The following is a 22,544-nucleotide window of genomic DNA, read 5'->3' as shown; positions in this document are numbered from 1 at the left end:
TGTACGGTCGCGCCTATCAGCACCGGCTCTGGGTGGGACAGACACGGCGTTCCAGCAGGCTGTTGATGGGACATGCCTGGAGTCCCCACCGGCTCTGGGTGGAAAATGCCTCGAGTCCTCTCCACAGAGCCCCACGGGCACACAGAGACGTCAGGGCAATTCGGGGTACGATGTACGCGACGCGACACGATATGGTATGGTCCAGCACAGCATCCAGCTGACCACGACTTGGCTTCATTACAGACTGGACCGGACCTTCGTTACAGCCAACGTAGCGCCGGCGGCAGCGATAGCCTAACACACGTTCAATGGAACAAAGGGCTGTCTGTGGCCGATCAGCGTGCAGCTGTTGTTTCATAACTCAGACATGGATTGGACGTGAAGGCTGCCAGTGAAGGCCGGACGGACAGTGACGGACAGACGCGGCGCGGACGTCCGTCACGGTCTGATTCGAGTGATCGGACCGACTGCAGGCGAGAGGAGCCCCGTGCCAGGCCGGCCCGGGCCGCCAGCTCCGACCCTCGTGTCCGTCCGGGCCGAGCGGTCAGCTCTGACCACCTCAGAAGGGAACACCAATATCGGCAGAGACCTTTGGCTGTCCGTAACGACCCTGGCCCGTGAAGTTCATCGGGTAGTTGTGGTTATGCACGGCACGGCCTTTCCCCACCCAAACAGAATGCTTTCGTAGAAGGCTTTACCTCCGCGGCGGGGCCGACCGTGCAGAGTAGCCCGACCGCAGACGGTCGCAGCATTTCCGTCTCCCACGACCCGGGATGATGTTTTCCTCTGCCGTCTCCGGTGGGCAGCCCTCTGGAGAGCCGCTCGCCATTCAGGAGAGACAGTCCCTCTCAGCGGCTCACGGTGCGATCAGAGGAGCGATACTCGCCATTCAAATACAGTCCTTCGCGGATAAAGACGCGATGAGAAAGCGACACTCGCCACTCCGCACAGCAGGCGCTGCCGGTCCACGGCAGACGCGCAGGCCGACCGACGGAGGCGACATTCGCGCTTCCCTCACGCCCGCCGATACAGACGCCACTCACGGCGGCGAAAGCACCACGAGTGATGACGGAGAGGGCAGTGAGCAGCGGGAGAGGGCGGAGAAGCAGAGACAGAGAGCCCGGGGAGGCAGCGAAACAGAGCCCGGGGAGGCAGCGAAACAGAGAGGGCGGAGCCGACGCAGAGCATTGAGGAAAGTGGCAGCCGACTGCGAGCAATCCCACCCACAAAAACGGCCGAGACCGACCGATTACAAACAACGGGGAGAGGCGACGGTACGGCACCAGCGCCATAAAAACGACACAAGAAAGGCCGCCGGCCCGACCGCCGCGTCCCAATCGGGGCACACATCTCGGAGACATCTCAGTCTCGTGTCCTGCAGTGGATAGAAACATCTCAGAGACATTTCAGCTCGATGTCTCGCTGGATTGAGCCATCCCGACCTGATGTCCCATTCATACTGAGACATCTCGCTACCCTAACCTATGCCTCATCATCAAGTTTTTTTTTTTTTAAGCAAGCTGGTGCCCAAGCAAACATCGAATATTCCATTCTCCTACCGAGACAAGAGCATTCGCAACAGCCATCTACCGACCGAAACTGCACAATACATAATACATATGGCGGCCGGGAATGCCACGAGAGACAGAGTGACGGACGGCCCAGGAGAGAGTTGGGAGAGACGGCGACGGCCGTGACCTGTGACCGGACCGGGAGAGGGAGAGTGCCGGCCGATGCAGGTGATAGAGCGCGCCGCTCCAGCGCCGGCGGCCGGCAGGTCAGCGCCGTGTGGCTCCCGTCGGCCGGCCGGGGACGTCTGAACAGAGCCGGGGCGGCGTCATCGCTGCGCCACAGCCGTAAATAACACCACCGTCACTGTCCGCGCCGCAGTGCTATGTGCAGCCCGCGCGACAATGGCCGAATCAGGCCGGGTATTGTCGCAGAGGTCCGGGTCGCCGCCGGATCGGACACCACCCCCAGTCGCCAATGTCCAGGGGGTATCGGTCCCGACCGGACAGACAGAGGCTCCAGTCATGACAGGTGAATGTACCAATCTATCAGTGCATGGATCGGCGGCCTGCATAACAATGCACTAACGATGATCGTCATACAATTGAGGCAGCACAGGTCAGGCCAACAGAGCCCGGCCGGGTCTCACAATGCGCTGAGAGCAGCGGACGGGAGTTCGGCACGCCGTCAGATGACGGGAAACCCCGCATCTGTCCCGTGTCGTGAGCCGGCCGCGCGAGAGCGGAACTGTCGCCGGAACACCTGTCCGCGCGGCGCCGGCATCTTGCTCCCGATCTGTCACTCACATCTGGCTCCGCAGCTGGTGGCGCGCCGCCATTCGACCAGAGAAAGACATTGCAGCGTTCCAGCTGACTGGGGCGCCGCACTTTGGCCTCATTTCTGCACGGATGGGCGCGGGCTGATCACAGGTTTGAGGGGAGCGGACAGTCTGATCACACTGGTTCGATGAAGGCGGACAGTCTGGGCACAGACCCCGAGGGGACGGGATATGATCACAGCTCTCCGCCCCAGTCAGACGAGGGGAGAGGGAGCACAGAGGAGCAGGGAGCAGTCCGTTTGCTCTGTGCCGTCTGTGCCCTTTGTCGTTCCAATGGGGGCACAGGAGAGCACCGGCCTCGTCCCCGGGGCAGGGGCGGGGGTCGGCGGCGGGTGCAGCCGGCCGCGCCGACCGGCTCCCACATTAATTACCCATCCCCGGCAGCGATTGGGAAGGGGAGCGCCCCTGCCGCCAGCCGGCATCCCCGGGGATCGAACGTACCGAGCGGTAACCCGGCGAGGAGCTGACAGTGGCGGCAGCCCTGATGCAGGGCACGGTCGCCGCGGGGACAGCTGCCAGGCAGAACCAGAAACGTCACCGCAGCTCACAAACCGTGCGTCACACAGTCAGCGTGAATGACGTCATCTGTCCTCACGTATGCACGGCGGAGGAGCGTTAGAGAGTGAGCTTCGCCCACGGAGCAAACACGGCCTCCCAGCTGACGCCCACGCCGGCCCCGGTCGGCCGGACGCTCTCTGAATCGCCAGGTACCGTCTGCCGGCGGGCCGGGGTGCGCCGCTCAGTCCCACACGTACCGCACCGCGCCGGGGGCGGCCATCCAGCCCGCAGCAGCCCGGTCGGAATTGATTGACTCGCGCAGTCCGCGGGGAACGCACACCGGTCCGGGCTGGGGCGGGGGCGGCCGTGGGCGGCGGACACGTCCGCTGACGCCCGCTGGGGTGTGCCGTATCCACTGGATGGGTGAGTCCCATCAGTGGGAGACCGCTGCGGGTACTGACATGGCAGGAGAGGCCGCAGTCCCGGCACAACTCGTACCAGAGCCTGGCACAACACCAGCGGCAGCGGCACACCCAGCGGTCAGAAAACTCGCAGAAAACTCGGTCCGGGCAGACCTGTCGAGTTCAACGGCCCGTTTTCTCTGAACGCAGCGGGTTCTTAATCGCACCATGATACAAAGGAACTGGACGAGGTAAGTGGTCTGACTCTTTCGCTGCAGAGACATAGGATTATCGCTCAGAGTGTCCAGTAGAAATCGCCGAGACAAAGAAATCCACTTGCACCTGAGGCCACACAGCAGTAAATCAATGAAGAAGGCTTACTGGGTGCCATTTTTGGAAATGCAGCATGATGAAAGTTTCATGACTGAGAATAATCTAGTATGAATGACGTGGAGGCTACCACCACACAACAAACATAATGTGCTGCATCGCTATCCGCTTCAGTAATATGCGCGGCAGCGGAGGACAAGAGGCCTGAGACAGCACTGATCTCAGGTCCCCGCCAGGGTCATGACCAATGGCTACACCCATCCCCTCTCGCACACAGTCCGTCCGACCTTGCCGAGTCAGTGGAGGTCAGTACCCAGCACACCGACAACCCTAGTCAGCAGAGTGTCAGCCATTCACATTGCATGGTACTCCAACCAATGCTCTCATACCTACCTATCGTGTTTATGTTCTAATCACCAGTCGGTAAAGAGGTGAGAACAAAACCGGCGGCGGCTGCTAATGTATCGTAAACGCCATCAACTCAATGCGACGAAATACGACAGGAAACGTCCCGTTAGCTCAGATTAGACTCGGCGGCCCAGACCGGGCCGGACTGTATCAGATCAGACTCAGAACACCACCGAGACCAGACGGGTTAGGTCAGGTCATCTCCATAACGGTCAGGTCAGCCAGGTCAGCGCCGCAAGGTAGTCAGATACAACCATTACACAACTCCTGACCGCACCAAACGACCGCGGCACGAACCCACAGCACGAGCGCTGGACGCATTAGCTCGCCTGTCGAGCCCCACACGCCAACGTGAGACAAGTATGCATGCTTTCCGGCCGGGTGCGCACCTCGCCAGAGACGGAAATTGAATGGGACATTTTCACCGCCGTGACCAATTTCCGAATGGAGTAGCTATGAGGCAACACTCGACGGATAAACAATGGAGCGGCGAGGCTGCCCCGAGCGAAATACGGATGCTATTTCCGAAAATTAGGCATGATGAAATAAGGTCAACTCCGTCAGCAATTATTTTGGGACTAAAAAAAAAAAACAATCTTTCGCCTTTTCAAAAGAGCTCAACCAAAGACAATGAAAAAGTCTATGAAACGAATCACTCGTAGCTCCGCGGTCATCAGACACTACGGATCCCCGTAGCCCAGCAGGACTGATGTGACTCACGTCCGACTTCCCGCGGCTCGCAGGAGCACTCGCGGCTCCTCCTGCCGGGCCCGTTCAGCAGCCGGTCGAAGATGAGGATCCACTCCTGTCCCTCGTCCCAGAGCGCGCTGGGGCCGCGGTGCAGCATGGCGTCCCGGCTGAGCCGCCGGCTGGCCGGTTTCGAGGTGTCCATGACGGCCGGCAGCGGCGTCACCGGCGGCAGCTCCGGCGTCACCGACACCGACGTCAGCTCGCCGTCACCCAGCTCGTCCAGCACCACACCCTCGTCGCCGTTCTTGGCATCATCGGAGCCGTAGGCGGGCATGGCGCCGCCGTTCGCCGCCGCACTGTGTCGGCCGCCCGCGCGCCGCGCCGTTCGCCGGCTGACTGGCTGGGCTGGCGGCGCGCGGACGGCGAGCGGCACGGCGCCCGGCCACCGCGCCGAGCCGCGCCGCCGACGGCTCCCATCGGTCTGGCCGGTCCGCCGGACGATTGACAAATTGGTGAGCTGATTTATCGGCACTCAGCGCCCTGTGTGACGGGGCTCGGCACTCTGGGCCCAGAGTGACGAGACGAGACTTGCCACGTCAGTGACGTGCGTCCTCTAGTAGCTGCAGAAGCGCAGAGTGACCAGTTGTCCATTCTGGACTGCGAGCTCTTCACAGCCCATGTGTCAACATGTGTCGACATAATTTCATGTCAAGATGTTTTATCAATAACATTTCCCCATACTGACAAGGCCGTGAGAAGGTATTCGGTGACCCAGAAAGCTGACGCACATGCCCTGCGTATCCAGCATCCCAGCAGCGAGGAAGGCATCCCGGTCACGCGGGCAGTTCCTCGGTAGAGCACCCGCAGTGACTGCCGGCGTCTCGGCGGCGGCGGGCTCGTTAGACGCAGCTGTCCGGCAGCGCGGCGCCCTGTCTCGTCGGACGTAAACAGACCGGGCCGTCCCACCCAGGGTATATTGAGTGAAGTCCCACCCACGCAGCGCCGCTGTCGAGAGGCGGGGGCAACGCACGCGGGCGGACGGGCCGTGTAGGTGTCACTGGGACCGAGCGGCGGCCACCACCACCGCCAATGGCGACAGCCGTCCTCTGTGAGATGGAGAGACGGCGCTCATTTTCCAGTACTCAGAATTAAAGGAAGAGTCAGCATAAATCTCATGAATCTGCCAAGAGCAACAGACTTTTCCCAAAACTCGAGATGAGCTGCGGTTGATCGCAGCCTGCGGCGATCCACCCGGCGCTTCTGTCGCTGCCGGCGTCCCGCCCAGGGTACAATGAGGACTCCCACCCATGATAAAGGGTACACTGAGGACTCCCACCGGCCCGGCCAACTGCGCGCTGAGCTCAGCCAACCCGTCAAAGCGGGCGGAGTCGCCAGTATACCGCTATCGTCGACACTGATCCCATGTGCGAGACGGGATTTGGGGTCGTTTCGGTGCGATGATGCGCTGCAATCCCAGCCCGGAGCCGGCAGTCAAGGACTGATGGTGCCGCTCGAGCCCGCGGCCAGGCTGGGAGGCGGGGGCGGGGCGGTCCGTGCCGCGCGGCCCCGACACCGCACGCGACACCCGATGTTTACTGGCGTGTCGGTATTTTTACACCCGTCTCCGACACGGCGCGCGCGACACGCCCGCACCGGAACAGCCGCCCGGGGAAGGGGAGCGACCGTCCCGGCCTGGGATCAGCGTCCAAAGGGCAGCAGAGGGGTCGCATCACGTCAGAACGAGTGATTTAGAAACAAGAGGTGATCAGGTTGTCGTCTGGCATACTGATGATGCAAATGGACAGCCGCATATTCGAAGCACATGTCAGTTAAACACCACAAAGCCATCACGTTCCCGACCGATAACTACCCAAGGCTTCAATAAGCCGCCAACCGAGGGACGTTCAACATCAGCCGTTCGCCGCCGGAAACCCATCGGTTCCGGTTCCCGGCGGCGGCTGGGTTGGACCAGCTGACTGTGACAGCTGAGCTGGCCGCCTCCCAGCCGACGGGAGTGTGCTGACTACTGAGTGGTGACCTCAGGCTCAGAGCGGAATAAGCAGTAAGCACATCGTCACCACAAGCACCACTGTCACCGGCCGGGACGCAGTACCGAACGACCCCAGTACCGCAGGATCCAGTGTGACCACACCACGGCATCAGCTCCAGGACAGCAGTGAACTGTCCAGAACCGTGCTTCAAGGCGGCGGCCATCTGAATCGGTCGGTCGGAACCATCAATAAACACAGCAGGTGACCACCACTCTAGAGGCCTAAAATCGCCACACGACCATTCAGCCCAGGCAACTATCCCATTCTCCACGGGGACTGAAACTTGAGGCCATCTTTTAAAACGTAACAAATAACAAAGCAGCATTCAGTCTATTTCCTCAATACGTTCAAACCACCACCTTGAATACCGTGAATGCCCGGGTCCAAGAGGATCAGGTGACGGCAGAGTGCTGCGCCTGGGAGCGCGGCTGGCCAGCCTTGACCACACCAACTGACCGTTCTCGGACCAGCGGCCGCTCATACCCTCAGACAGCCACCCATTGTGCTCGGCGCACCCACGTCACTATTCTCCGGTCCGTGCACCGCAGCCACTCCCAGAAACATACGCGTCACGACCGGCGCGGCGACTCAACAAGCCCTGGCCGAGACGGCAGCGGCAGCGGTACGGACATGGCACCATCCGGTAGGCTACCGACCGCCGCCACTGCACGATAGGCGGGCGGCCGCATTTAGCGCGACAAAAATCATTTTGGTGACCTCCGACAACAACATACAACAACGATGCGTTTAAACTAAGAAATACCTGGGGCATTCAAAAATACTCAAATAAGCTTGCTGGCATAATGCCATCAACGCTAAAATGAGCGAAACATTCGACAATGTTTACCATCAATCACATGGTGGTCAATATGCTATGCTCAATGCGCTGTGTTCGTTGCTTTATCAAACAGAAACTGCCCGGAGGTAAGCCTATTTTCTGAAGTTTTACGATGAACAAGGACATAGTCAACGCAGGGACAGGTATTTCACTTCCCACAATTCCCCTGCACAATATCTACATGCCTTTTTGTGAGACGCTACGAACAAGGCTTCAGAAAATCAAATTTTTATTTTCAAAGAACCCTAAAGTTATAATTTCCGCCGATTTCCGCGACGTAGTTCTTTGGTTTAGTTAAAATGAGTGTTTATCTACAAGTTGCGATAAAATGTAGCTGCTAATACCCGCGATCTTCATAATTATAACCATTTTTGTCGGACACGTTTATGCCCGTGCACACCGAGGCACGAGGGCGGCCGGGCGCCTGGGCGATATGAGGCATGTCGCTGACCCCACACGTGGGCTTATTCCGGGTCGCTGATTGGCTCGTTGGTTGACATGTCACGTGACACAGCTGACAGTGTTGTTACCGGTTGCAATAAAATCGATTTTCTTCAGCTAGATTGGTAAGGACTGACTTAACTTGTCCCTCAACCCTCGCCCGTATAGGGGCGGGGTCGAACGGACCCCCCCCCCCGCCTCGTTTTTTTCGCAAATAACTCGCGTAAAAAGCGGCCGATCGCGACGAAATTTTCAGTACCCTCGCATTGATCAATTTTACACCTACCATCAAAATTTCATGACCCTGACCCAAATGACCTTTGACCTGTGACCTCTTTTTCGAGACCATGTTTGGCCGGAATCGCGATTCGGCGTATGTCGGCTCGCATTAGCCGCGCGTTTGCAAGATTTTCGTGGTTTCAAACGTTCAAACATGTGATTTGATGTTGCTTCCATACATAAGGGTGGTTGTCAAGGTCACCTGAAGGTCAGGTCAGGTCATTAACCTTTGGTGACCTCGGGTGACCTCGGCTCACTTTTTCGAGTTTAACATGTTTCTAGGCTAGTTTTTGGAGCTGAATTCGAATTTAGCAACCATTTGAACATTTACGAAGTAGTTTTGGCGCCTTCGTAGCATGTTATGAGGCTGTCAGAGGCGGTTGACACGTATTACGAATACCCGTCACAACCCCTACCGGTTGACCTGACCTGACCTGACCCGACCTGGTCTAAATGCTTAAAGACATCATCTCTGATCAAAACTAACACGATATTCGTGATCAGCACCCCGGAAAACCACATAGCAGCCACACTTTACGACTTTCCAACAGGTCCCGATTTTCCCGGTTTTCGGGTCATTGACCTGACCCGGAAGGTCACCCGATGACCTAGGACCTTAAAATTGGGTATCATCGGCTTCCTCTCGTCAAGGGCAACACGCTCGTTTTTTCCCGCGAAGCTCTAGCTCGATCAGGGGCCAAATGCGAGGGGGGTCGTACCCCCCCCCCCCCTGTGCCGTCTAAGGACGCAAAATGGCCTGTGCCGGCGAGGGTTAAAATTGGGTAGGTATCATCGACTTCCTCTCGTCACGGACAGCACGCTCGTTATTTTCCGCGAGGCTCTAGCTCGATCAGGGGCGAAACGGCAAGGGCAACGTCCAACGACCTGGGCGGTTCCGGTCTCCGGACGGTCTCCCCCCCCCCATACGTTCGCGACTGTCAAAACCAATACGGGCGAGGGTTAAAGCAATAACATTTGAAATAGTTCGCATTTCATTCCTACACGGCTGATAATGTATACCATGTGTTTTGGCGACCTCATAGTATTTTCATTGAATATTGCACCACGGGGCTGCTATGGTAAGCATAAAATAAATGTACTTCATGTGTCCCAGAAATATCTTAAACAACATCCAACGACATTTCACCTTAGCATTATTCGCTCTCAAGCACCCAGAGGCTCCGACAGGCGAAACTGTATTTTTGTCGCGCTAAATGCGGCCGCCCGCCCATTGTGCACTGGCAGCAGCCGCGGCGGCGATAGCGAAGGCGGCAGCGGAGCGTCACAAATTGTCGCATTTCGCCACACGGCGAAAGTGACGCGATCGACAGCAGCCGGCAAATGGCCGATCGGCGGCCGCGACTTTTTGTGCCGGCCGGCTCACGATCTGCGCCGGCTAATTCTCCGTCGGCCGTTCACTCACGACCCGCACTGAGTCCGACACGTCTCTCTCAGCGCCGGCCGGCTCACGGCGGCCATCACAATGGCCCGGTGCCCCCCTGACCGCCGCCGAACAATGCCGCGCGCCGGTCGGCGGCTCGGTCGCCCAGTTGGTCGGCTAACCAGACGACACGGGCCGTCGGTCGTGCCTCGCTCAGCGGGCTGCTGATGAAGCAGCGTGTACTGGACCGGCGTGGGCCCGCTCCGGCGGCCCCGCCCCACTCCAGACACCAGTTGTGTACCGCCGCGGCTGACGGGCGCGGCGGCGCTGGGGCGGACTAGGCACAGCGGGAGGACATGCCCGGAATATTCAGCAGGGGATTCTGACCCAGACGCATGAACTAACCCACAGCGGGACTGTGAAATGGAGATACAGTGTAAGCCGTTTCGATAGAGATAATCAGCTCAGCGTCCAGTCCCGGTCTAGAAAAAAAATCCATGTAAGGCACTGAGGTGACACCTACATACAACTCCCCGATACGTGTACCAAGCGTTTGTTACCCCGTCTTATTCATTCTAACGTTGAATTGGGTCATCCCGCGCATCATCTCTGAGACGCCGCACCACTGAAAGACGCCGTCAGTTCGCGGTCTGCCCGCCGTACACAGACACGTCTGATGCAAACCGTGTCGCACACATCTCTGACGGCATCTCCCAAAACGGCCGCACCCATAATGCGCGACAGTTCACCCGTTGGGAGGGGTGGGGAGAGAAGCACGTGACCATTGTCCAAGGTAGCGTCCATCAACAATGTCCATCAGCCAGCCCTCACGTCAGAGGGCGGGGGAGGGAGGAGAGCACGTGACCGGTGCACCGTGGGGACTTATGCCATCCTAGCACGCATTAAGTGGCAAGTTAAAGTATTTCGATTTCCACTTTTTTGTTATTCATTCCACGTAGAATTGTCCAGCGCATCCGAATCACACCTTAAATCGTCTGTAAAATGATTGCTTATGCCTCAAAAAACATCTCAAAGTGTAGCTTCGTCCTGACCAGCGTCGTGCTACCTGCATACAGCGAAAAAGCACACTACAATAAAACGCCCTCTCACTCGTTTCCCTGAACAGCAGGTTATAGTTGCGACATGTTTTCATTATCTTTGACTTATAAGGAAGATGATGGTATGCACGAAAATTTCGAAAATTCATCCAAATGTATAATTTTTGACCGAAATGCTAAAAATGTTAAAATGCTTCATGATTCAGAGAGTTGACAAGCAAACTATTGCCTTACAAAGTTTGATACGAGGTGTTACGCGTGGAAATGTATATCAAAATGTTCTCCAATAATTTCTGCATTGGGGGCAGCTCTCATTTTTTGCCGAAATTTGCCTAAACCAGTCACTATGAGACGTCAAAGCAGACGGTGCCGCGTGGTTTCTTACGCCCCGCCGGGCCGCGCCGCGGCGAGTTACCCGACCGCAGCACACCGCCTGGGGGTTTCCGGTCAATATAGGAGTTGGGAGGAGGGAGGATGGGGGTGATACCATGTTGACATTATTTTTCTATCGCCAAATGTTCTTTTAGAACAAAACAACAACATCCTTGCAACGCTGCGTCCATTTTATTGGCTATCGCCGCCAATGTTCACCTTATTGAACTTCAGTACAGAGCTTTGATATAGGTAAATCGAAAAATGTTGTAACTTTGTAAAGTGAGGTTGGAGGTTTTTGGGGTGCTAATCACGAATTTCAAGCTAGTTTTGATCAAGGATGATGTTTTCATGCTAGGCCGGGTCAGGTCAGGCCCGACCAGTAGGTGTCTTGCCGGCTATCCATAGAAGGTAGGCGTCGATTACCTTTGACGGCTTCGTAGCATGTTCCGTTAGGCACCAAAACTACTTAAATCTTCAAATGGGTGTTAAGTTCGAAATAAGCTCCAAGCACTCATCTAGAAAAATCGTATAACTTGAAAAAGTCAACTAAGGTAATCTAAGGTAAATGACCTTGATTTGACCTTAACCTGACCTTAACCCTCGCATGTGTAGGGGGGGTCGGATGGACCCCCCCCCATGGTTTTTCGCAAATAACTCGCGTAAAAAGCGGCCGATCGCGACGAAACTTTCAGTACCCTCGCATTGATCAATTTTACACCTACCCTGAAAATTTCATGACCCTGACCCAAATGACCTTTGATCTGTGACCTCTTTTCCGAAACCATGTTTGGCCGGAATCGCGATTTCGGGTATGTCGGCTCGCACTAGCCGCGTGTTTGCAAGCTTTTCGTGGTTTCAAACGTTCAAACATGTGATTTGATGTTACTCCCGTGTGTGTCAAGGTCACCTGAAGGTCAGGTCAGGTCATTGACCTTTGGTGACCTCGGGTGACCTCGGGTCACTTTTTCGAGTTTTACATGTTTCTAGGCTAGTTTTTGGAGCTGAATTCGAATTTAGCAGCAATTTGAACATTTACGAAGTAGTTTTGGTGACTTCGTAACATGTTACGAAGCTGTCAGAGGCGGTTGACACGTACTACGAATACCCGTCACGACGCCTACTGGTTGACCTGACCTGACCTGACCCGACCTGATCTAAATGCTTCAAGACATCATCTGTGATCAAAACTAACACGATATTCGTGATCAGCACCCCGAAAAACCCCTTAGCAGCCACACTTTACGACTTTCTAACAGGTCCCGATTTTCCCGACTTTGGGTCATTGACCTGACCTGGAAGGTCAACCAATGACCTAGGACCTTAAAATTGGGTATCATCGGCTTCCTCTCGTCACGGGCAACACGCTCGTTTTTTCCGCGAAGCTCTAGCTCGATCAGGGGCCAAACGGCAAGGGGGGTCCAACCGACCCCCCCCCTACACATTAGAAGCTGGCAAACGCCGCACACATGCGAGGGTTAAAATGCAAAGAACAAACAGCATTTCATACCTTGGAGAGTTAACAACCACAACAAGACTGAAAACGCGCCGATAATGTGCGCTGATAAGCGCCAAATCGGTACCAGCCTGACATGGTCTGGTGAAACAGGTCACAGGTCAAATTTTTATTAAGGTCAAGGTCATGAAATTTTAAGTGTGTGAGTAACATTGATCGAATCGAAGGTATAGAAAGTTTCGTCGTGATCCGCCACGTTTTGCTTGAGTTAGTTGCGAAAAGTCGAGGACAGAAGTCTGTGCGACCCCCTCCCCCTTTAAGTGCAAGGACTAACAAAGTGCAAAGGTTAAGCCCGAAATGCCTTTTGGTGATTGGGCTAGACATGAACAAATATCTACTTCTAAAACGATTGTAGTTTCGTTCTACTTTTTTAACGCTTCCACGCCCACGATGCATTGCTAGCCGAAAACGCTTCAGTGCTAAGTCCGTGGGGCGGGGGCGGGGGAGGGATGGGGTCAAACAGGAGAGCCAACCATGTTGTCAGGGATCATACACCCTAAGCCTAAACATTTGAAGGTGAAATAAAATTAGTTAAGTTAGCGGAGGACGCGATATAAATAAATTCGTGCTAGGATCGATAAAAACCCCACAGTGCGGTGGCCGAGAGAGCATCCTGAGGTCATCACGTCCATAAGCCACTGCCGCATAATCACAGCAGCATCGTGCTCCGTTAAACCAAACGACGCACGCCGCGGAGGGCGAGTCGGCGGCGGCGGACACCGGCGCACCATGCATGGCCATTGTTGGCCGAGGACGGAGACAGAGGACCGGCGGACGGCGGTCGGCCCGGCGAACAGCCCGGGGCGGCGCGCCGCACACCGCCGGTCCCTGTAAGGAGCGGCACGGAGCCGGCCCCAAGAGGACACCGCCATATTAGCAGACGACCGACACTGGCACCGGCGCCGCCACCGAGGATCGGATGGTGCGCAAACCATGCAGCGGCAAACGCATGAATCATTCATAGTTCATAATCTTGATGTTGATGCAAACACTTTACAGGAGACCGACCGTATAAGGAAACTAGATAGACTATATATAGCCAGTGTCATGGTTGATAAGACGGCATGTTGAAGTCCAACAGCCACAAATATCTCCTGCTTCTCTCCGGACCTTGGTAATTCTGTTAAAGGACGATCCTTGACACGCATCACATACAGAGGCGCGGCTTCCATTTCTTTTACAACATATCGCTTCCTAACATGGTGGGTGGTTATTGGTTAATCACTTTATACAATCTCGCAAAGGTAGACATAGAGCCTGTTCAATAGCCCTTCATTGAGTTGTGCCCGCGGAACGCTTACTCGGTTCGTGACGCAGCTGCAGCGCCACCTAGTCTGACACGACACTGGCGCCACAGTACCACCGCCGCTCCGCAGCATCGGCTAGCCGGCGCCCGACATTGGTCGCACAAAGAATCACAAAAATAAATATGAAGTGTGCCTGCCAGCAGGACATGACGCGGCATTCCAAAACAACGTCCTCGTCTGAATTTGGTCATAACGACTAAACTGTTTTTCTCATTCGCACGAGTTGGGAGCGAAAAAGTGCTGCTCTCCCTCAGAACCGGTGTTGGCGGCATTGCTCCACTTAACTCACAATTTAACCCAACGGAGCACGCCTGGTTCAAAGCCAGTCACATGAACTGTGGGAGCGTATCGACCCGTCCCCTTGTAGTCCGACTGACCACCCTCTACTGCCACCAATCAATAACGGCCACACCACTGCAACTGATCAGTTACACGAGTCGAACGTCGCCGACACACTGCGCTTCGATGTCTAACAACGATGACACATCGGCAAAAAAAAACATGCACTGCCATCACTCTTCAAAAGCCTGTACCGCCCCCATACCAGCTGTGGTCCCGTCACAACAAACCCCCCACCTCCCTCCCCCGCCCCTCCGGCGCGCCCGTGTTCGGCGGCCATTCCGCACGCGGTGCGGCCCAAACCCCTCATCATCGCGGAAGTGCGTTCATGCCGAACTACCGCTGCTCGCTCATTAATCAATATCACGCTCGCCAACGCCCACCGGACGAATGGCCCGCACGTAAAATGCCACCGGTCCCATTGGATTTGGCGCCGCCCGCGGGTGCCGGGGTGAGAGCTTGAGCCGCGCACAACAGCTGTCCGCCCATTCAAAGCTGGCCTGCCACCTAGCGGGGAGAAGGCAACTCCGGCTGCCAGGCCGACCGCTAGATGTCCGCTGATACCGCGGTGGCGGCGACTCCACCCAGACTCCCACGCCGCTCCTTTACGGTCACGGGCCGGCCGACATCACCCATCTGGTTCGTTGAGCGCATCTGTGTGCAAAACTCGGACGATCCGGCTATCACGGTTCAGAGAAGTGAAACGCTGCAGCCTTACCGCTGCCACCAGCCAGCCCTGGCCGCCCACGCACGGCGCCGCCCCCCCCCCCCCCCCCCCCAACAGGATGACCCCAGTCATTGCTGACGGTCCCGCTGCCGGTCCCGCAGCCGTCGGTGTGCCGGCGCGCGGCCTTGGACCGGCTCGGGTGCCGCTGCGGCCAGGCTGTCTGCGGCACATCAGCGCTGACGTACCGCCGACGGTCAGCCGCTGCCGAGACCTGACACTGCAGCTATCGCGGATCTTTGTCCCCCCGTGGCGCTAGCCGAGTACTCACTGTCAGCGGCGGGTCCCAGCGTCAGCGTGGCGGTTGGCATCATTTGGCCCGACTCTTTCACCTGGTCAAACGTGGCCATCAGCGGCCCCAGTCTGAAACGGGACGGGGGACAGCGGTCAGTTTATGTTACAGGTCAGCGAACAGCCCACCGGTCACGGTACAGATCACCGGTCACGGAACACTACCTGCCGACTGCCACACCAAATAGGAGCCAAGTGGTCAAATGGGCACCACTGGCCAGTCGCACTTTACACTGCACACACCACTGCATCGGTCAGACACGAACACAGTCACCGTGCAGCCCTTCCGCCAACAGCGGCCTGCGGCGGGGCGGCAGAGGCGCACAACAGCAGCACTCTGCCTACAGATCGGCATCCCACGCAGGGGAGCTGCGGCGCACACACAGCTGCGTTACAGGGCACCGACATCAAACACAGGTCGCTCGCCCAAAGCGCCCGGGTGGGTGCCCTGATGTTCAACCAAACGCACTGCCGTACCGTCCCAATGTACGAACGTAGGCTCGTTCTCATGACATGCACGCTCCAAGTTGCACGTTGCACCGTTTTGCATTTATCACCGCGTGGAATATGCATGTGTTCAGCTTTTGCACGTCATGTGTTCTCATGTTCTGCAGTGCGTCACGGGCAGCACCCATTCACAGTCACTGTTGGCTGTCGCTCTCCCATCCACTACCACTCGTGGTAACTGGTAAGGGTTACGGAATACGGACTGAGAGGACGGTGGAGCCACACCTGCCGGGACCGGCTGGCTGGCAGGTCTCACCTGCACACCGACACGCACACAGCACAGCTGGCCGCTGAACCGGAGCCCGGTGACAGGCTGTCAGACCGAAATGCACCGGAACCACCGCAGCCACCGCCCTCCCTCCCTTCCTACCTCTATACCACCTCCACCGTCAGTGTCACCGCCGGCGTCACAGTCTCTGCCCTCTCTTCCCCCCTCCTCGCTCTGTAACGCCACCGCCGCGGGGCTATCGTCCCATCTCCTGGACTGCACGCCCGATGGCCGCCGACAACGGAGCGCAGCGTCCCACACAGGAAGCACGGTCGACCTGAGGGGTGTTCACGGGCACCGCACACTGCTGCGTGCGGTGTGTGCGGTACGTCCAGCAGGCGTGGGGGTAGGGGATGGGTAGGCGGCTCTGACGTCACGGCTGCGTGCGGTGGACGGTCCGCTGTGGCCAGTCCCGACCGGCCACAGCGGTCGCTGTGTGCGGTGACGGAAGGCTGACGTAGGGACGCAGTGGGCGGAGCTTGGAGGCTGTGTGCGGTCCGACCGCACACAGGGCCCGTGAACAGCCCTCTGGGATCGCAGCCCGCCCCGCCCCCATCCGCCGGCAAAGGAGACAGCGGACACGCAGAGGAAGAGTTGAGTCTGAATCGAAACGTTCCAGTCGTGATGTAATTTTGACGAAAAGTAACATAGCCGGCGTAAGGGAATACAACAAACAGCTTTATGCATCTGTTAGCTTGTGAGCTTTTTCATATCAATGGCCAGCGGCCAGCAAATAACACATTAATAACAGACCACAGACATCGTCATCTGACATCACCTAGACAATCACTTGTGAATGTGATGAAACGCTCCGACCCTCCCTGTGAGTGAGCAGTCCCCGGGGCGGCTGTTACCTCCCTGCATTCCGTCAGCACGCGCGAACCCAGTGGGACCGGGCGGGCGGAGATGGCCGGCTGATGAGGGAGGAGCGCGATCCGCCTGATAACCGCGTCAGACGAATGGTTTACAACACCGCCGAGCACATCGAATGGCGGCATCACTCGTGGGATATCAGAGATAGGACGGGATGAGATCTGTCACATCATGGCGAGATTCACTGACGGCCGTGAACCCTCAGTAGACACCACAGCACTACCTATACTTCACCGTATTCCGCACACGGCCCACTAACAGAAAACAGGACCCACACATACACACACAAACACGGCCTAATACTCAACAAACCGGCGACAGCCCACAGCACAGCGCACAAAGCCGGCATTCACGGCACCGCGCAAACGCTACATCGACACTACCATCTGATCTTACACAACACTTCCCATCACTTCACCACCCGCCGCCCCTGCCCTGACCCCTCCCGGGCGGCGTCGGGTCTTACTTGGCCGGTGGGACGCTGAACTTTTTCTGCAGGTCGAGCCGCACCCGCTCGCCGACGTGTTTGTAGACCTCGACGAGCGTGTTGAAGGCGGTGTCTCGGACGGGCGCGGCCGGGTCGCTGAGCAGCTTCACCACGGAGGGCAGCAGCCGCGACAGCTGGATGGCGTGAGCGCCGTGACTGGAACGGAACGGCGGGAGGGTTAGAGACGGGCTGTGACCGATGGGAATCGAGCACCGTTAGGGAATGTCAAACACGGAACGAAACATTATTGTCCGTCATTGATCAATACAAAGCTAATATTCTACATTTAATTGCCATTTAAGGCAACATTTGCTTTTCTTTCAGATGCCGCATCCAAGACAGCTCAAAGTCGGCATCCCGTGGCTCGTGTAAATGATCACAGCTGGGCCGGCCTCCTCACGGCGTGGTAGCGTTGTGTTTATGTCCTCGGTCGGGAGCGGGGGCTGTACATTACGGGAACCATCGCGGGTCGTCTGCCAACGGCCTTCCGAGAACCGGCGGACCGGACGGGAGCTGCACCGCCGGCCGATACTCAACAATGACTGACAAACTGCCGTGTTTGGCCGCAGAATCGTTACACAAATCCTCAGCTTTGAGTCGGGCATTAAAAATATTTGCAACCGAACTTACGTAACAATATTTCGGTTCGCATTCAATTATTTATACTTCAACCTTATCAACGAGGGTATCGCGCGACTGATGTCGCATGACGAATGTGTGTCAAACCCCAATAAAATACTTATCAAAGCAATATAACAACAAGGACATCGCTTCGTATACCCTTTCAAACAACCTGGACTAACCTTTGAAACAAATACATGCCGGTCCCTTGAAACCTTTCTCAATTAACACAGCCTTTATCAATCACCCCTACAGAACCCCGACCGGCACTGCGGCACCCCGTGTATCAGAGTCAGCTCCGCGGGCTGTCTGTCACAGCTGTGTGAGCTGTGAGCGCCAGTATAGACGGCGCAGCTGCGGCGCGCCGGCGACAAAAAGGACCCGGCACGCGGGTGACGCGCACGGCACGGCGACCTCAGACAGAGGCACTGTCCTCCGGCCATCTGCCGCACACGGTCCGACGCCAGGTCAGCCTGTAGGTAGACGGTCCGACGCCAGGTCAGCCCGCGCCGCCTCAGCTGCCGGTCTATTCAGCAGTTACAGTTGCATTGTCAAACGCCGGACAGATGGCCTGTCTAGCGGTCACGCAGACGGCCAGAGGCGGCCAGGCAGCCCGTCACGGTCACCGAAACAGTGGGCCGTCAGACCGCTGACCCGTGGACCGGCCCGCACACAGCCATCGGCCGGCCGCTCACTGCGTCAGGTGTGCTCGAGATGGGGCTCGGACCGTGCACGCAACACCTCCCCGCCCCACCTGCGCCGCCGGCGGCGCCCGGTTACACCACACGGTGTGCCGCCGGCTCGGTCCGCTCACCGCCGGCGGCGGTCTGCACGGCGACTGCACACCGCACCGAACCAACCCCGTGTAGGGACGGCACGTCCGAGCCGCGGCTATCCGCCCCGCATAGTGTCCGTGTACCCATAACAGCCAGCGAGGCACAGAGAGGGGGAGCAGTGACAGTGGCCAGAATTACGTCATAGGTCGGCGTATGCCAGTTCGGGATACGAATACTTTTCAGAGGTGCAATTTTCATTGAAACTCCTCCTCTCGGTCGGGGTTATTTGCCAGAAGCGACTCTAGCGCCTGAGATCTGCAAACCAGGCAGCCAGACCACACAGTGGCCGGCACACGTCCGTCCGTCCGTCCACCGGACGCCATTTCACGCCCGGGGCCGGCGGAGTCGCCCACCGGAACCCGTCGGCCCGCTCCCAGATCCCATCAGCTCCCGTTACGCCGTCTGCTCGCGGCGCCGTCCGAGAGCTGCGCTCTGACGCCGGACGGTGAAACCACCGCCGCCGCCGCGCACCCCGCGTGCATCCCAATCAGACGGAACGCCGACCGGATCGGGCCCGCTCCCAAAACGGCATGAGAGCGCCCGGTGGCACCACGAGACGGCCGGCCGACCGGCCGGAGGGGCGGGCGGGCACTCCACAACGGGCGGCCACCAACATAAACAGACGGGACGGGCCGGCCGCGGGGACGGAGGTCGCCACTCGGCGGCGGAGAGGTGTCGCAAGCGGTCCCACGGCGGCGCCGGGGCCGACGGCAGTCAGCGCGGTGGCGACGGAGCGGGGCGGAGGGAGCGCCGACGGGCTGAGGGTTTGTTTGAGTGGGACAAACAGGTCGACACCTCGGGAGTTGGCAGTGACGGATAGCGGCTGTCGCTGGGAGCAGCTGCTGCTCCCAGCACCGTATCACACCACCAATACAGCCCTGCTTCCGTCTCTATATCGGCACATATTTTTCCATACCGACAAGATTATCAGCTTCGAACTACAAGGTTCACTTAACCCACCGCTCGCTTCCATTTCGTCTTACGTTTTCACCCACCACCGTTCGTTTCTGGCTCGCCTCACCTAATCGACAGTTCCCACCTCGCCTCACCCGTTACCGCCCGTTAGGACCCCGATGCCCGCGCCATCTCACCGGTCATTCTCCCCAGTTGGCTGTCAGTGGCCGGAACCACTCGCGTCGGCTCGTTTATAGGGTAGGATAGCCCCTACAAAACGATACCGCCGGAGTGATAACGACGGGATGTAGTCTGGATTGAGGATATGTAAGGTTCCACTTATTTTAAGATCGCATCTTTTAATTGGTGAGGGTGGGTGGGAAACTTCTCGCTCACTCTACGACCCTTTCGCCGCCCGTCGCCGTCGACGACTGCCGTTCGTGCCACTCCAGTCGACAGCCCGGCGGTCCCGCGGCCCGCGCCCTCCCAGACACCCCTCCGAGGGCTGCCCTGCGTCTGTCGATGGGGCGATTAGCCACGGTCACGTTCGGTGGCGCCCTGGCAGGGTCCTAACCTTCCATAGCCGCGTCGCCGCTATGAGTTGATTAGGACCCCGATGCCCGCGCCATCTCACCGGTCATTCTCCCCAGTTGGCTGTCAGTGGCCGGAACCACTCGCGTCGGCTCGTTTATAGGGTAGGATAGCCCCTACAAAACGCCAAATGCGCCAAATGGAATTTAGGGTGGCCGGATATTATTGCTAGCGCGCTCTGCCCATCGAGCGCGAACCGGTCAACATGCTTCTGCGATGGTGGTGTAGTGGCCTCGAAAGCTATTTTGATTGATACGGTCGTTTACCGATCCCCCGGAGGGCTGTGAGAGGTCCAACGTCAAGCGTCCACGTGCGGGTTGTTGACTAGCACCTGGTGGGTTAACTACGAATCCGGGCAGATGCAGAAAGGTCCCCAAGTGTGCCGCTGCCTGTGCCCGATTTATAGACTGCAGTCGCTCCTGAGGTGATTATTGGGCCGGACCGATATTGCGCGGGTGAACCGGGGCGGTATGCGTCCCTCCGCCCAAGGTCGGCTCCCGTCTTGAGCTCGCTGTGGCTGGACCCCATCGCCTCGCACAGTGTCGCCAGTGAATCACTGTCGACCGGCGTGGGGCACCCCGACCCGATGATGGAGCGTGCCCGTGTCCCGGGTGTTCGCTCATCGTCTGCCTCGCTCGGCCGCCGCCAGCGTGTGACCGGAGGGGGAGCAGGGCCGCGCGGCGGCGACTGGGGTCGGGTTGAGGCGGGCGGCGCCGCCCTGCCGCTCTCGCCTTGGGGCCGGCTGTAGCGGTCCCGCTACAGGCTTCGGTGGCCCCCGGGGACGGTCCTGGCTGGAGGGCCCGAGCTGTCCCGGCGGTGACATTCGCCGCCGGTCCCGGCTGCCGGCTCTCGCGGTGTCGATGCCTGTCCCCGCTGCCGGGCGGCCGGCGCTCGGGTGACCTTGGCGGGCCGGCTGGGCGTCCCGTCTCCCCGGCGGTGTGTCCGCTAATACCCCCGGCGTGCGTGCCGCCGTGCCCGGTCAAGAGGCGGTTGGTGGGGCCGGGCCGAGAAGCCGAGGCGTCGGCGGCGAACCGGTATATACGACATGCATATACGACATGCATATCCGACATGCAATACGACATTTATATCTGTACATGTGGTATTGCGGCGTGGCCGGGGCGTCGGCAGCCGACGGGCGTATATGCCGTGTTGCGGATTACCCTAGGCGTCTGCAGCGCAGTGTGTCGAGTTCCAGAGGAGCCGAGGCGTCGGCGATGGACCCCGTTTACATGTCTATACTGAGTTACAGAGTAGCCGGGGCTTCGACGGCGGACCAGGGCCCAATCTTACCAAATGCCGTGAATGCGCATTCACGGCATTTGGTAACATTCAGAACTGTTACACATTCACTTATTCATTCGTTCAAGCAACATTCATAATCATTCCCGCTATCAAAATCATCGGACAAAATTAGCTGGGCATAAATAAAAGGGATGCCTATCTTTGATATGAGAGCCGTAAAATCCGGCCAGCGCTGACAAATCCTATTTACGGCATTGGTAAGATTGGGCCCAGGTGTATGGTATCGAGTTGCGAGTAGCCGAGGCGTCGGCGGCGGACACGGTGTATATCTGTCGAGTTGCAGGGATGGCCGAGGCGTCGGCGGCACACCCCGTTTTGCCTGTCTGCGTCGCGTTGCCGGATTTTCGGGGCGTCGGCAGCGGGCCAAGGGCGTCAGTATCGGACCAGACTATCCTATCATTCATCAAGTTGCAAAGTAGCCGAGGCGTCGGTGACGGACCCGGTGTATGCCTGCCTGTCGAGTGCTAGTGGCGAGGTGTCGGCGGCAATGCTGGAATTGTGAATTTTGGTCCTGGTTCCGGAGAATAAAATCTGTTCCGGAGAACCGGCCAGCTTTTAGAACACTCAGCAGGAAAATCATATATGTTTGGCCTACTAAATGTGACAGGCGATAAAATGTGTTCGCTCACTGCTATAAATGTATGTTATAGGCGTAATAATAGCAGTTTTCTTTACATAGGTTGGAAATTTCAGAAATTTCAGGTGCCGGAGTATAAATTTGTAAAGAAGCACAAAATCGTTTTGACCCGACTGGGACCAGCAAAGGGCCTTATTTCCAACCCTGGCCGGCGGCGGACCAGGTGTATGTCTATCCAGTTGCAGAGTGGACGAGGCGTCGGCGGCCGACCGGAAGCAGAATGTCGAGTTGCAGACCAGCCGGGGCGTCGGCGG

The 22,544-nt window shown here is 57.8% G+C and overlaps 1 protein-coding gene across 19 annotated transcripts in view; it reads right to left on the bottom strand.

Moving 5' to 3' along the window:
* The window catches only part of LOC122366157 (CLIP-associating protein 1-like), an 81,387-nt gene that overhangs the window by 32,936 nt on the left and 25,907 nt on the right, over positions 1-22,544 (bottom strand). For all 19 annotated transcript variants that reach the window (XM_043338038.1, XM_043338040.1, XM_043338046.1 and 16 more), the window contains exons 5-6: positions 17,386-17,562; positions 15,252-15,343 (exon numbers count right to left, since the gene is read on the bottom strand). In XM_043338038.1, coding sequence (XP_043193973.1) covers positions 15,252-15,343; positions 17,386-17,562 — 269 coding nt within the window. The remainder of the gene's footprint in view (positions 1-15,251; positions 15,344-17,385; positions 17,563-22,544) is intronic.

Source organism: Amphibalanus amphitrite, unplaced genomic scaffold (assembly GCF_019059575.1).
Source record: "Amphibalanus amphitrite isolate SeventyFive unplaced genomic scaffold, NRLGWU_Aamphi_draft 000788F_arrow, whole genome shotgun sequence".
NCBI classification, from domain to species: Eukaryota; Metazoa; Arthropoda; class Thecostraca; order Balanomorpha; family Balanidae; genus Amphibalanus; species Amphibalanus amphitrite.
This window is presented reverse-complemented; position numbering and strand designations above follow the sequence as displayed.